The sequence below is a fragment of the Panthera leo genome, chromosome B4, assembly GCF_018350215.1.
Source record: "Panthera leo isolate Ple1 chromosome B4, P.leo_Ple1_pat1.1, whole genome shotgun sequence".
Lineage (NCBI taxonomy): Eukaryota > Metazoa > Chordata > Mammalia > Carnivora > Felidae > Panthera > Panthera leo.
In genome coordinates, this window is record NC_056685.1 from 50,919,364 (window position 1) to 50,936,452 (window position 17,089).

The 17,089-nt window shown below is 34.3% G+C and overlaps 1 protein-coding gene across 1 annotated transcript; it reads right to left on the reverse strand.

Moving 5' to 3' along the window:
* Positions 1 to 7,377: 7,377 nt before the first annotated feature.
* On the reverse strand, positions 7,378 to 16,436 carry RERGL (RERG like). The gene is made up of 5 exons (XM_042948439.1): positions 16,060 to 16,436; positions 14,952 to 15,008; positions 10,880 to 10,953; positions 10,466 to 10,614; positions 7,378 to 7,963 (listed from the first exon to the last, which is right to left on the reverse strand). Exons 1-5 carry the CDS (start codon positions 16,109 to 16,111, stop codon positions 7,681 to 7,683), a joined length of 615 nt encoding a protein of 204 aa, XP_042804373.1. The 5' UTR covers positions 16,112 to 16,436; the 3' UTR covers positions 7,378 to 7,680.
* Between the last annotated feature and the right edge of the window lie 653 nt (positions 16,437 to 17,089).

Genomic DNA, 17,089 nt, shown 5'->3' on the forward strand with positions numbered 1-17,089 from the left:
AATTTTATCTCCTTACACTACCAGGATAAGGACTATTGCTTCTATATTCCAAGAATATGTATTATTATTATTATTATAGTTAGATTCTAATCTTCATATCTATAATATTTATATTATATGCTTTTTAATATGTTCATTTATTTGACTGTCTTCATGTTCTTAAAAAATCTTCTGTTTTATATCAATGCCATTTAACTGATTTTCTGTAATGCTAATTTGACTCTTCATTAACAAAAATGCAGATTTTAAAGTCTGCTCTAGACTTCCAATTTTCATTTTCATTTTTAAAATTATCTTCAGACATATACCTTCCTCTTTCATATTACTATTGCTGTGTTTTTGTCTTAAGGAATATTTTCAAAAATCCATTATTTTTAATGTATGTGTAAGTTGGGGGGATTTAACTGTGTTTTATGTTTCTTGATCCCTCTAAAAAGAAAGATGTCTATGGCCTGGATTGCCAACATATGGTGCACCTATCTTATCCTATCTTCATCTTCCTGTCAATCATTATTTTGGGAAGGGAACGGTGTGCATTCTCCAGCACTCTGGCTGTTGTGTTCATCTCAGCATAATTTCTATGCATAACCAGGACTGATTTAGTTGGCTGTGCTCTTTGAGGTGGGAGGTGGTTCCTAAACTTGCCATCTTCATATTACAGGGAAGAAATTATATGTGGTGAATAACATGACACAAATTGTTTTGTTTTGTTTCCATTAAACAAATTCTACACACACAAATAATTGTAAACCACATCTCTGAGCCTCTGCCCTAACATTTCCAACAACCAAATCTCTATCTCATCGGAGTTTGCCTTTAATAAGCACTGTTCTGGCCAGTCCTGCTTTTGTTAATCTTCTAACTGTGAATATTGATTGATTGATTGACTAATGCTTATTTATTTTGTGAGAGAGAGAGAGAGAGAGAGCAGAGCGTGAGCAGGGGAGGGTCAGAGAGAGAGGGAGACACAGAATCTGAAGCAGGCTCCAGGCTCTGAGCTGTCAGCACAGATCCCAACGTGGGGCTCCAACCCATGAATTGTGAGAACATGACCTGAGCCAAAGTCGGATGCTTAACTGACTGAGCCACGCATGCGGCCCTCCTATTATTATTATTTTTCTAATGTTTATTTATTTTTAATTTAAAAAATTTAAAAATACATGCCAATGTGTCCAAATTAAAGTTTTTTTCATAGATACCACTTACTAGTGGTTCTATAAAGGTAAAATAAAATTACTAAAGCTATGTTGTTTTATATTTTCCTTATGAGAGGAAATTATGTTGTTTAAAGATATTTTAATAAATATTTAATAAAATGATCTTTGATCATTAATCAAAGTTCTGGGTTTACCTTTCATCATTTTCCATCAACAGTGTTTGGTAAGTGTCCTCAAATAGATAATTGACACAGCAGCAGGCGTTACTAACAGAAAAAGAAGTAGCCAAAGCATTTGTTGCTCTATTCCTGATTTTTAGAACATTGAATATCACAAACTAACATACTGATTTTAACAAGTAAAAATGTAGTAAGAGAAAATACATTTTCCAAAATATCTTTTTTTTCATTTTACATAGTTTCTTGGTTACATGTTATTCACTGTTATAAAATAAGGTAACCAAATTGCGTATATTTTGGTTTTGGTACAAAATTCCCCTTTTGTGAACTTTTCTCCTAGATTTAATTTTCTAATACTTTATAGACGTCCACTAATTCTTCTTCAAATTCTGATGTTTGCTAAGAACAATGGGGACATTATCTCATTCCTCAGTTATATTTCAGTTTCATCTGAACTGTTCAATCTCATTTTTGTCTCATGCCCACTTATTTTAACTATAATGCTATACTAATGAACAACTATCCATTTTTTGTAACTACAAACCTATTGTTCTAACACTTATATGTATCCAATCATTCCCCATGGGATGGGATCCATCCTGGAATCTGTCCCCAATTTTATAATTTTGAATGCAACTTTTCTCACATATACCAACCCTCATTTTTTCTCTTATTTTGTTGTTTCCTTTATTTCTCTGCCTTTAACTCACTTGATATTTTGTATTCCTTCTGACAGAATGGGTTATTATCTGATTAAATAATAACATATCTATGAAAACATTATTTACGTATATGGTAGTATATCTATATACATATACACAAAGACGTGTTAATCTTATCTACAAAATGTTAAGCCTTAAAAAGATATTATTAAAATAATAAATAGTAATTTAGAATGATCAAACCCATAATTTTTAAACTACTTTTTAGCAGGGTTTGCTCAAAACCTCTCTTATTGTGGAGAATGATAATGTAAGCAAAATACACACTTCTTATAGTCTAGGCTTTAAAATTTTCTGACAAAAGTCATCCAACTAGTTATTTTTAAAAGACTTTTTGTTTAGGGGTACCTGGGTGGCTTAGTTGATGAGCATCCCACTTCGTCTTAGGTCATGACCTCGCAGTTTGTGAGTTCGATCCCCACGTCGGGCTCTGTGCTGACAGCTCAGAGCCTGGAGCCTGCTTCAGATTCTGTCTCCCTCTCTCTCCGCTCTTCCCCTGTTCACACTCTGTCTCTCTCTAAAAAATAAATAAAACATAAATTTTTTTTTTAAATAAAGAATTTTTGTTTGAATGAATTAAACATTTTACCTCCAAACCAACCCAAGAATTTTAATTCCTAGATGTGTTTACATGTAGAACTGTACCCAAATCATCCAAAACTAAATAATTGATTACCTTGAAAATAAATTTATGTCTGGAAAAAACACCAGCTTAACTTAATATCTGTTTGAATGTTTCCAAGTGTCTAGATATTAGTCATCTTTAGTCCTATAGAATGGTCTAGACGCTACAGCAGTAACTCATGGTCATACTCTCAAATGATGGCAAGTAATCTCATATCTTACTCTTCTTCAATGGTCTCGTTTTTTTCTCTTAATTCTTCATGCCTTAGTGGTTCCAGGATTACTAAAATGTTGGTAAAATTCCACATTGCGACTAGTACTATAGAGTCTTCTAATTCCCTCCTTGGAGGAACTTACGTTCCCATTATTAAATTGTATTTCTATCCAAAAGAAAAAAAACCAATCTGTTTGGTAGTTTATACATTTGAAAATTATGATGACCTTCTTCTTTACTTTGAAATAATATGTTGTCATTATAAAGTATATTTCCAATTTATAGTGTGTCTTTTTTTTTCTTTGGGAATTTAAAATACTTTAAATAATTTGGGCTTTGCCTGATTCCCCCAGAATTGTAGAGTATGACTGATAACTGCCTTTAGAATCCTTAATAGCTAAATTACAATTATTATGCAAAGTCCTACAATAGACAGTTATATGGATTATTAAATGACTTTGCCTTTTTTGCAAACTATAATCATTTTCCTTTATTAGCTGAAGGATTTCATAATTTAAGGAAGATGAGAAACCTATAAGTCACGCTTTCAAATAAGGAACATGGATATTGCAAACATTAAATTCCCCCATAAAAATGTTAAGGCATCATTAAACTAGGTTCAGATTAATACAATTCAGTCAACTCTAGATAGATATCTCCCATAATAAGCTGAAACAATACCTAGTGATCTAAGATGTAAAATATTTTACTACAGCTAATTTATAAACCTATAAAACATACAGGTATCATTCAACCTCTTTATTAATAGTGCATGCCTTGTATTAAATCAAAACCATTTTAAAGGCCCCTCCCTTTTGGCATTCCCTTCCTCAGCTGTTGCCCCTCATTATGTGTTATCTCACTGAAGCTCATCCAAAGTGAATGACAGCATCTTTTTTACTAGAAGCAGCTTAGGCAATTCCCAGCCTAGTGATACAGTTTAACTATCTCTGAGATTTATAGACACACTTGCTATCCTAAACCTACAATATTCTATGGTCTCATGTTGATGTATTTGTTTCTCTGTAAGCAGATGTGGTTTTCTCACTTTGGAAAACTGTAATTTATTACTTTTTAGGTTCTTGCAAGTTGCTTTACGTGTGAATTACATTCACAAGAAAACTGATATTGCAACAACTTCAGGTTCTAGACTGTTTTGAAGTGGCTTAAAGCGGGTTTGTTCTTTTTTTCACATTTTTCCCCAATAAGAAAGCCAAATATTTTGTATTGTCTGAACTGCCAAGGGTTTTAATAAGTTATCTATTCTGGTTATCTATTATCACATAACCCCAAAACAATGGTTTAATAGCCCCCAACAATGGCAATTACGCTCACGAATCTGCAATTGGGGCAAGATTCTGTGGGCTAACTCGTCTCTGCTCTGCTTGGCATCAGTTAGTCCAAGGGTAGAGGCTGGATATGCTCATATATTGAGTGGCTGTGTGGTTACTAATCCTGTGTGGTATCTCCAGCCCTGTGCCTTCAGGGCAACAAGATTCATATATGTTGACTCATGGCTCCCAAAGCTAAATCCCAGGGAGGAGCCGATGGGAACAGGTGAGAACAGATGATGTAGGAACAGATCAAGCTCAAGCCCCTTTCCCAACCTGGTCCCCTTTTTTCCAGGTTTGGTAAATTGAAAAATAAAGTTGTAATAGATTTGGTATACAACATAATGATTTTATTTATACACACACACACACACACACACACACACACACATATGTATATGTTGTAAAATGATTACCACAATCAAACTGCAATCACGTTAATTAACATATCTATCACCTCCCAGTTATCTTTCGTGTGTGAGAGAACATTTGTTTGCGTTACTCTGTTCCATTGACTCCTTATAACAAGATGTGTCATCCCAAGTCATCTTGACAAAAAAATCAAGGTACAATAAATAAAATTGTAAAATATATTCAAATATTTGTATCCTTAACAGAGGAATTTTGAATTCTGACTCATCACAGACAGGTATGCATGGATTAAACTATTAAAGAATTTTCATACCATATCGACATTAGAGTTCTTGCATACCACATAAATTAACATGTTGTTTTTCACACCAAATCATCCCAAAAGAATCTTTTTTGAACTGGGAAAATAATTTTAAAGAATGAAGACCAAATCTCTAAAACGGAAATTATCCAAGAGAATAATTAAAACAAAATAAAACAAAAAATTAAAATATAATGGTTAAACTGATATATATATAAATATATATGTATATATATATATTTACCTACGTACATATATATATATGAAGACAATATTGAAACTATAAAATATTAATGAAATCCTTGCAAACAGTTGACTAAAAAAAGCATAACATTGAATTTGCTAGAATAACATTACACAATAAAATTTATTTCTCATTTACATAGCAATCCAATCTGAATGTACCTAGTTGATAGAGATCTTTCCTAAGCTTGAGATATTAGTGCCAGCCATAAGAGGACTGTGCCTCATTATACAGAGGTTACCGTGAAGTTCTTTAGTAGAAGGAAATTATCCCATTTGCCAGTTTCAAGAAGTGCACTATGTTGTCTACCTTTTGTATGTTATGAAAAGTGGCCCATGGTACAGATTTCTAGGCAGCAATCAGTGGTTTTGCCAGTTGGCTAGAGATCAGTACAAAACAAAACTGGGTGAGGATGACAAAAAGGACCAGAGAAAAAAATGTGTGAATGGATCTCTTAGAGAGAACATAAAATATTCATATCTTTGTGTATCATGTTTATGCCCATCAGAGAGCATCCACCAAGGAGAAGTCACTTTACAACCAGAGGGACAGGATGACCTGTCCTGCAGATATCAACCTGCCTCTTGGCCGTCTTTGTGCTTACAACAACGATCCAGGATAACAGGATAACAGGGGTCATAGTGGGTGGCATGGATGGAAGCAATGCATGGGCTTATAATATGGACTTTGCCTCAATATAACTGATTGAATAGGTCACTTCTAAATTTCCAACCAGACACTATTAGAAATGGAACCTCTGCCTTGGATATAGCACCGTTTCTTTGTGGGCTGAGTGGGTGGGTAACAGGAAACAAGTTAAACACTGATATTCAGGGGCACCTGAGTGGTTTAGTTGGTTAAGCGCCCAGCTCTTGATTTCGGCTCAGTTCATAATCTCATGGGTTCATGAGTTTGACCCCAGTCAGGCTCTGTGCACACAACTTGGAGCCTACTTTGGGTTCTCTCTCCCCTCCTCTCTCTGCCCCTTCCCAACTCCCACCCTATCTCTCTAAAAATAAATACATAAACCTAAAAAAAAAAATGCTGGCATCCAGATTCTGCTGTTCCAGGATTCTATCAAGCAGCACAGTCTGATGACAACATTCCTACTGCCAACTCTGACCTGTAGAGCACAGTCACTATTAAGCTTCTCAAAATTGTCTGTGTCCCCTCACCAGTGCATTCCTCACTTTCTTAGTAAAGGAAATTCCTCTGAATTGTCCCAAGCACCACCACTACATGGTGGGTTCCTGGGCAAACCTACCATATCAATTCTAACTTCCCTACCTTTATGAATGTTCTGAACTATTTTGTATTCTACCACACAATGTTCTATTATTTCCACTACTTTTACTCTAGTCTATCATCAAGGCCAGACTTCTAAGGAACAGCAAAACTACATTGATGAGTTCTAGATGTCCCTCCTATAATGTGGAATCACAGTTCATGGTGAGTAACACCAAGTCAATGAATTCTCTCCTATGCAGACTAACGTTCTGTGTTACTGGTCCCCCACTTGCCTACCAACCTCTACTCAAGATCTTCTTCCAGCTTCACCCCCAGATTCTCGCTGATACATGTTAACTGGGGTACGGAGCACTGCTTGCACTCCCACTTTAATTTCTGGGAGATGTAACCTTAATTATCAGTGATTTGGCTGAAGTTAGGCCGAGGGCCCCAACTTAAAAGGCAGCGAGGCCAGCGGCAGGAGCACTGAAGTACAGAGGGTAAACAGTTGATTTCTGAAGGAAACTGCACTCAGAGAAATCTGAGAAGGCCCAAAATGTCTAATACAATATTTCTTTCATGGCAATAAGGTCTTCAAGGTTATATGTGTGCCAACCAGCTTTTACTTTTACCCTGTGATGTATGGATCTCTATTATTAACTAAAAACAACCAATCCTTTTTATATGAAAAGGATCTTAGCTGTATAACTTAATTTGTGCTAACTACCCTTCTTATATGGATTACATGGAAGGCAGAATTTTTCATTATCAGACCAAATACAAACTATACTTACAGGCAGAGAATTCAACTTCTTAAGGTCTAAATTATAAGTGAAATAAGTAGTGTGAGCAATAAGTAATATCAAGATGTAAACGATATCAAGAACTCACTGAGTTACTGGAAAGGCACTTTAAAAATTAAATTCATGCATTTCTACCAACTTGATGAAATATAACTACATATTTCTTTCAAAGAAATAAATATAATAAAAGTAAACTGAGGCCTGTGGAGGTAGTTTAATAAAATCATTAAGCAGTTATACAAGCAAACTATACAGCAATGCATTGGTAAGTTATAGTGAGTGCCATTTTGTGTAATAAGGAAAAGGCTGGGTGTGAAGCATGAGTGTACAAGATACAAACAACCAAACGGCAAGCTATATATTTGAAAACACAGCTGTGGTTTATGTTCAGTCAGTTCATATCTCTAAGAGAACTATTTTTTTAATGCATACAAAGGGCAAATTTCATTATCATGTGAATATTTAAAACTCTCTGATATAATAAATCCCCTAGGATTACATGTCTGCTAAACAGATTTCCGTCTCTTTCCAAATACATTATTGATCAGTTTAGCCATTGATTTAGATCCACTGGGTCTTCTCTTTTCTTTGAGTTTGAAGTTTGTCAGGATGTCCTTGATAATTCTGATAAACATCATCTCTACCTCCAGACACTGCTCTGCTGCAGATAATTCACAGAATTGGCAGCGGTTATCCAATGCCAGCTTTTGCCCTTCTTCCCAGCCAACCTCTCGCACGTGACAGAGATCTTGCTTGTTACCAACCAAAAGCACCGCTGATTCCACAGCTCTGAAATGTAGAACACAACTTTGGCAAAATTATTTTACATCTCTCTTTTTTTTCATTAGTAGGTTTATATAAAAATTAATTAAGGACAAAAAAATATTGTGTGTGTATATGTGCTTCTTATGGTCATATGTAAGTGTATGACACAAATCCCCAATTATTTACAAAAATTATAGAATGTGGTATGTGACACAGAAGTAACAAGACTATTAAAGTATAGGATTTGCATTGATACAAACCTATTCTTGAATAATGGCTCTGTTTACCAACAAGGCATGATTATTAATTTTCCCTATATGTAAAACAATCGTGAAATAGCACATGTTACACAGAATTCTCATGGAGATTTAATTAAATGATGTACATAAAAATACCTAGCACAGTCAGCAAAAGATGCTTACCAAGTATTATTTTTCATTTCCTTATCAATTGAAAGAGAAGGACTAACTAATGTGTTTTTACTGAATAGCTACTATAATTGAACAATTTAGATATAATTTTCCTAGGGAAAAATATTACTCAATACTCATTGCTGTTTGTTCTTTGTTATTATCCATTATACCATAGTTTAGAGATAAATGTTATAATCTCATGACCTTGTGCAATTTTTCTATTTATTTAAGAAATATGTTTCCAGAGGTCCTGGGTGGCTAAGTCGGTTAAGCATCCAGCTCTTGATTTCGGCTCAGGTCATGATCTCACGGTTTGTGGGAGTGAGTCCCGCACCGGGCTCTGTACTGACAGCACAGAGCCTGCTTAGTATTCTCTTTTTCCCTCTCTCCTTGCCTCGCCCTCCCTGTCTCTCAATATAAATATGTTTTTTAAAGAAAAACATTTCTTTGTTAAGATAATGTCTTCAACAAATATCAATAATTTTTCCTTGGTTACAGAGACAAATTTCTAAAACGGGGTTTCATTTGAAAGATAGAATAAGACAACTAGTCCTTATAAATGCCATGGAACTCTGCCAAGTTATCTACTATAGGGAAGAAATGAATAAATGCAGTCTTCAACTCTTTCTATAAAGATACTGTCTTTAGATTCTGCTAAAAGTCAGTTTCATTTGCATGATGGTGTGTGTGAGTGGTGAGGGGAAAAGCACTGTGTCTGTTAGACTTTTCAGGGTATTAATATTTTTTCTATAAAATTCAGAAAAGTATTGTAAAGGATTAATGGGGAAGGATAAGTGAAATATTTTGAAGAGTGACTCATAATCAGATGTAATTTTATAAAACAGTAACATATTTTGCTATCCCAGACTATCTACAGATTGAGAAGTGGAAATACTCTAAAAATTACTTAGTACATTAAGAAGATTGCCTGAAAAATGTCAAGTATAGGTGTTTTCATTTTTATGTTTTGACTATGCTTAAGTGATTCTTTTGATTTGGAAGAATAGTGAAGGAATTTTATTATTATCCTTTACCTAAGTCATGCTGCTTAAATATGAGGCATTTAATGCTTAAAACAATGAAGTTCAAAACAAAAATCTGTAATATAAGAGGAAATCAGAGCTGCAAGTTACCTCAGTAAAATCAAATCCTTTTCTCCTACCATATTTCTATCAGTTTTATAACCAGAAAAATGAGGTCTAGAGATTAAAGTGGTTTACCTAAGGTCAATCAGATATAAACAAGAATTTACATCAATTGACTTCAGGGAAACAACCTTTATCAATCATTATCCCATGGTTTCTTGATAGTGGGCATTTAAAATAGATACAAAAACACATATACCAATTTTCAGTAATAATATTGTGCTTCTTGCTTCCCAGATTAAAGTGTTATTTTGGATTCTAAGGGCAAATCTTATCAAGAGCACAAAGAATCCTTTATATCAGCATGTCAAATAAAAATAAATATTTTAAATGGGAGAGGTTCAAACAAAAAAATAAAGAAAATGGGAAATTCATGTGTAAATGTATATCTAATAATACAAGAATGGTTTAAGGCAATATGCGTTCCCTCATAGTTTCTTTGTGTCAAGACAATTAACAATGGGTAATCATTGATCAGTTCTTTATTTTAGGAGGTGAAACAGAGAAAAATGTATTCTCATACTTAGAATTCATAATGGTTTGATTATTCAGTCTATTTTGCTTTGATAGATTGAACAACCCAACGACAAGGAATTGGATGCCAAATGTAACAAATTTGGATTTATTTAATATCCTTAACATTTTTGTGGGAATGAAAAGAAAAGGTTGAAAAGTGAACTATCTTGTGTACAGAGTACCATTTTGCAAGTGAGTGTCATGTTAACAATAGAAGCTGTCTTGTAAAATAGCCATTTACTCAGAGCAAGTAACTGTTTATGTCAGCCAGGATATAAAGTATTCTCATCTTATTCCTTTTACTACATGTGTAACTCCTGTGGAATGGAAGGTGAATTGTTCAGGGCTGTTAAATTTTGTAATTGGAAGGCTGTATTAAGCTCTTCCTAATGATGCTTATAGCTATGATGATTTACTAAAAGGAAAGGCAAGAGGAATGGAGAATATCTTACCTTTTACAATGACTAGTTTGTGGCTCCCGAATTCTGTAGACCAGTGCTTTTGCAAAAGCAAATGAGGACCTGTCACTGATGTCATACACAATAACAAACCCATCTGCCCAATGCAGTTCACTTGTGAGGGAAAATTTTGCTTTCTTTGGCTGAAAATAAATCAAGCAAATTGAAATTGGTGGGATATTCCACCTATAATTGACACTTCAGACAATTAATTAATGGTAACCCATTTTATCAAAAAATAGATAGATATTGGAGTTTATAATATTAAAAATAATCTCTTAAAATTTTAATTAAAATTGAGAACACATTTCAGTTTTAAGACTGGCAACTTTACATTTACTCTTACCCAATCTTCTTCAAATCATGATTGAAAAAAAATAAAATAAAATAATACTTTGTTTTACTTACTTGAGAACAAGGGTCATATATTTCTAGGTTCAGTTGCTTCCCTTCCAAATACAAATGCTTACTATAGACAGATTCTGCAAAATATACATATATTCATTGTCATTATGGAAATACTCTAGAATTAAAAAAAATAAATTAATATTTGTATTACAGTCTTGCAAATTCAACTGGTCAGATTTTAGTGGAATAGAACAGTGGCTTTTTTTAACTGTTAGTGATCAAATACATGCATGTTATATTTGCTCATACATATATGTATTTCTTACAAATAAATTTTTCCACCATATCTATTCAACTACATGCTTTTGTGCTTATCTACTTATCTTCCATGTTACAACTATGGACGAATTATCTGTGTTTCCAAGGCCAATCCATTCATCATGAACTAGTTACCATTTCCTCTGATCTACTGAAAGACATAACCGTACCAATTCCACCTCTCTCTTCTGCATCATAAACTGTTCCTCTCTACTATATCATTATTAACTGCTGAATTTCTCCTAACTTAACAACCCTTTAGAACCCCCAATCTCTTCAACTATTGCCACATTGCTCTCCTAGCCTTTTAGTAAGTACCTACACCTCTGTGTCCAATTTCTGTCTCCATCCAGCTCTTTGAATCATTCCAATCAGGCTTTAGTTCCAAGAACTTAAATAAACCTGTTCTTATCAAGGTTATGGTTTTAGATTCAATGGATAATTCTGTCTTGAGCTTATGTGTCCTAGTAGAATTAATAGAGCTGATCACTGCTCCCTCCTTATAATGTTTTTTTCTTTATTCTTTGTTGCTCCGTATTAATCTTTTTCATTTGTCCCATCATGTCTTCTCACACTCCAGACATGGGTCTAGGTTATGGATCTCTTCTCTATCTATACTCCCTGGCTAATCTCATTCAGATTTTTATACAACAGTTATTGCTGATGAACCCAATTTATATCTCCAGCCTAGACCTCTTCCTTGAACCTCAGACACAAACAACTACTGCTATCGGACACCCCCCTTTAGATACTTAATAGACATCTCAACCTGAAAATACTTAAAATGGAATCCCTGACTCCCCTGAAAAGATTGTATCTTCTACAATTTTCTGTTTCATTAAATTATATACCCATAACTCCAATTTATCAGGTTAAAAGCCTTAAGTCATCCCTGATCCTTTCTTTCTTTTACCTCCTATATTTATCCTATTAAAAATTCCTTTTAGGGGCACCCGGGTGGTTCAGTCGGTAAAGCGGCCGACTTCAGCTCAGGTCATGATCTCGCGGTCTGTGAGTTCGAGCCCGGCGTCAGGCTCTGTGCTGACAGCTCAGAGCCTGGAGCCTGTTTCAGATTCTGTGTCTCCCTCTCTCTCTGACACTCCCCTGTTCATGCTTTGTCTCCCTCTGTCTCAAAAATAAATAAATGTTAAAAGAAATTCCTTTTATTCTATCTTTGTAGTATAGTTTGAATTTATCTGTTTCTCATTATCTCCATTGTTAGTACTATGATCCAAGCCATCAGTTTTTATTTAGAGTATTACAAAACCTCCTCATTCATCTCTCTGTTTTACCTCCTTCTTAACTCCCTTCTTGTGCCTAGTCTATTCTCAACACAGGAGCAAAAGTGAACCTTGTAGCCAAATCATATCCCTTGTCTGATCAAATCTCTCCAATGGCTCCCCATCTCACTTGGATAAACCAAAGCCTTTAAAATGCCTGAAAATGTCCCTCTTTGTTTAGTCTCCCATCACTTCTATGACTTCTTTGGCTATACTCTTAAATTATTTGCACACAAACTACACCATCCTCCATAGCGTTCCTCAACTTTTTTCAGAAATTTCCTCCCTCAGAATTTTGGTAATTGTTTCTTCTGCCTGGAATGTAATCCTCCAGATATCTTCATGGCTCAATTTCACCACCTTTATTTCTCTGTCCAAATAAAGGACACCTTCTCGGCAAAATCTACCCTGACTACCCTATTTTAAATTTAAATTTTAACATACCATATTAGTGCCATTCCCCCATGATATTTTCTTTTTCTTTATAGCAGTTATCATCATCTGACATAACTTATACTCTTTTTTTTTAATTGACCCTTCCTTCCAGAATATAAATCTTATGGGGGCTTGGATATTTGTCTATTTTGTTCAATACTGTAGCCTCTCTATCTAGAAGAATACCTGGGACATGGTAGGTGCTCAATAAATATTTGTTTAATGAATAAAAGACTTCCTCTCTGTAACTGTTCCTCCAGAGTTTAATAAAAGACCTACTTCTCTCCAAAATGGCACACTGACAAAAAAATCATGACCCATTCTGGCAACATAACCCATAGTTAAAAAGATAGAGCAAGATTTGGGGAGCTGACTTCAGGGGTTAAGGATGCATTTTAAAATCCTTTTAGGTTACATTTAATGAAATTTGTTATAGTTTCATTAAACCTTAAAATATGTTTTCAGACAGTTCCTTGTAACTTCATAGGTTACTACTGACTGTGAACCCTACAAGTTCCTTCTAGACGTTTAAACATATCTACTCAAAAATCAAAAACTGTCAGCTGGGGTCACTAACTCTTAACTTTTTAGAATCTTATTATTTCCCCTTCTGGTCTTCATTTACAAGATGGAATCATTTTCTGCCAGTTTTTCCTCATGCAGTGATGATCTTTTTGCTCATTTGTTTGTCTTTTCAAAATGTCTCTAAGTCATATATTTTTTAATGGAAATGTACCAGCCTGGAATGTACACACTTCATTTGTTTATATAACTATATCTTATAAAAGATTAAGGTGATTTTTTTGTTGTTGTTGTTGCTGTTGTTATTTTTGGGTGTGGTTTTATTTGTGTTGGTTTGGGTTTGTAATTGTGGAACATCTTCTCCTGCCTGACTCTTTGTGTTATATTGACTGTTTTTGACAGAGGTTTTTCACCTGAGAATTTAAACAATAGGAATTTCTTTTTCTATGTATTTCTTCTATCTTTAATCAGTTTTCAAGCACTTTCCCTAAAATATTCCCAATGTCACATGGATTGAAGTAGTATGTTAGATACGTGTAGAAAGTAATACAATATAATACCTTAACGTTAGTTTCTAAAATTCTGGAATAATGCTACCTCATGAATGGAGGCTTTCTTGCTTTCTTTCTTTCTTTCTTTCTTTCTTTTTTTGGTGGAGGAGATTATTTCTTATGGAAAAACACGTTTTCAATTATAACTTCCTCTTAATCTAAGTAAGAATTATTGCACAAAAAAATCAGAATCATTCCCCTTTCTTCCAATTCTCATAATTTTTTTATACTCTGCTGTTCTTGTTTAAAAAACATAAAGCAAAATCACTTTTCCCTCATGTCTTAAATCAGGTGAGATATTAGTACTAATTAGCACTAATGTTGATTATTAATATTAGTATTAATATTGATTAATTGCTGAGCCAAAAATATACTCAAAACTCTGGCAAAGTTCCTCACTTTTTATTAATGCCTCACTCTGATATCTCCCATATGTCATGCTAATTCTGAACAAAATAAATTTAGAGCAGAGTTAGTAAAATTATTCTAAGATTATATTAAAACACTTGTTTTAGAATTTCTCTGAAACTTAGATAAGCAACCTAGATAATTTTGATATGATCTTTAATCAAGGTATAATTTTCCCATTATTTTCACATGGGAATAAATTAAAATAAGCTTTATTTTGTAGTTACTAGTGCTTTTATGATTAATATGTCTTCATCTTTCAACAAATGTTTATTTAATTTCAAAACTGTTTCATAGTTTACAAAAATATTCACACTGACACACTTCACAATATTAGGAGAGGGGGATCTTAGTTTTAATGTTCTTCTAATTCTAGACTGAAACAAACTGACTTCCTAATCCATCTCACTTAACATCAAATTGGGTGAATTTTATCATAAAAGCACATTCTATTCAAGTACCTATTTTGATATTTCCAACCAGAATCTGAATAAATAAGTTGTTGAAAAATGCAAAAATGGAAAATTCTACCAAAATGCTTCAGTGACCTTAATTGTGGTTTAATTAAAATGATGAAATTTTAAAGGTTAAAAAAAAAAGTCTAAAGTGGTGACTTACCAAAATTAGAAGCATATTCTCCAATGAATCGCTTGGTAAGAAACCTTACTGTAAGTGCTACAAGACAAACAGGCTGGACTTAGGGTCTTTTCTATTTTAGGATACAGATAACTTAGTTATGTACATAAGGTTTTATCTTTCAGCTCAAAAATTACCAAGCATTAACGCAGACCTTAAAGCTTTATTAAATTCTAGTCTAAATAATAGTCATCAAGATTTTCACTGTACAACCATAAAGATTAAAAGACTAGAAAGTGATCTGCCTATTCAAATCACTATGTAATTAATTCATGAATGCAAACAGGTAAGACAGCTTACTTTATGTAACAGAAACAGAGTTCTCATTAAGTTTCAGATTCAAGAACTATACCATCTCTTTATATTCTTTACCAGGTCAAATCTGGCTCTAATAGTAACAAGGACAATATCACACATTTGTTTATCACACAGTTGTTTGCAAGGATAGAGGGACTTCAAAACCCAGGAAACAGAAGAAAGACCTCTAGTGTGGGTTTATCTTGCTGCAGCTCCTGGGTCTGGACAGTTGTCATCGTTCATTGAGATCAGGTAGCTCTATTGATGGCATCCTCACCACCATCATAACGGAACCAAAACCAAAATCCGGTAAAATAAAACAAAACCGTGACTTCCAAAGTCAGGGGCACCTGTTGCTCAGTCTGCAGGCATCTACAAAGCCACGCCCATCCTGTTTTTTCACCTCAGGAATGTTGCATTTAAAACATAATCCACAGGTCTCCCTGCATTCTTCTCCACCCTTAGGCTCCGAGCAGAAGAATCAGTTCAGGGCCATTGTTTGGCCACTAGTGGATGTGAGGGCAGGTGTGTTAGAGTGAGAAGTAGGTGGGATGGTAATGGAGTGATTTACTGTTATTCCTACAAATTAATACTTCAAACAGTTATCTTTCTCAAAGTGCCTATAAGTTCTATAAATATACAGTTAATTGCATTACTTCCTCATAAAAATGAAAACTCCAAATGAAAAGTAGTACACATAATTATGTAGCTATATTTAATTTACCTATTAGGTCAATATATTTCTCACTCGTTTTACACTCTGCACCATGCCACAGTATGCAACACCACTCACCAGATTTGCCTGTTCCTTCGCCACCCAAGACAGCAAGCTTCACATCGTTCATCTTGTCCTTCTGATCCTTCTTGCTCAGTCCTGTCTTTTGGAGCTATACTGACTTGAGCCCAGCATGTGCTTTTTAAAATCCTTTTTACTAATGCTGCTATCATTTCTCTAAGGCCAACTCCGCCCCATATTCCTCCCATCCAATAATAACTTTAAAAATGTTTTCCTGGAGTCTTTTTTAAACATATTCCATTTAAAAAAATAAACATTGCAGTTACTATTTAGACATAAAGTCTTCGTAAGTCAATAGTTAAGAATTTCACAGAAATTCTGCAGAAGATTCTGAAGTCAGCTAAGAAAGCTTAGTTCCCAATCATCTATTTTTTGTGTACCAGGAATTTACCTTTCTAGGACCTAGAAAAATGATTTCTCTAAATAAGAAAATGAGGTTTTAGAGGATGAGTATACATTCCTGTAAATCTACTTTGATTGGATCAGTTTTGATTTTTCTATAAAACCTGAGCCTATATTTTCTTGGACTTTTTCTGTGAAAGACAAAGGGAATAAGTTTACTCAGTCAAGACAAGAAATGAGAGAAGGAAGCGGATGGCTGTCTCAGATGTAGTTGTTTAGGGGTGACAGCAGGGCACATAAACACACAGCCCATGTTTTTGAGTCATATGAGGCTTTAATGAAAAATTTGGACACTACAGAGTTTTATCTCTCCAATGTCTTTCTTAATAAGCTCTCTCTCTCTCTCTCTCTCTATTTTAGGTCAATAGACAATAGTAAGGTTTCTGAGAAAAAAATAAAGCAAGCAGCTTCATGTTGTTTAAAAAGCAATAAGCAGAAACCTGTCATGTTTCCTTCTGTGGTACTGTGGTACCCCACATTACTTTCTTTCCTTTCTCTCTCTCCATTTGTGTATGTATAAATTGGAGAGTTGAGAAAAGAGTGCAACAACAAATAGAAGAACTCAACCTTGTGTACTAAATTTTGAGACCCAGGTAAAGGAGTTTCATTTCTAGGCTGGGTTGAT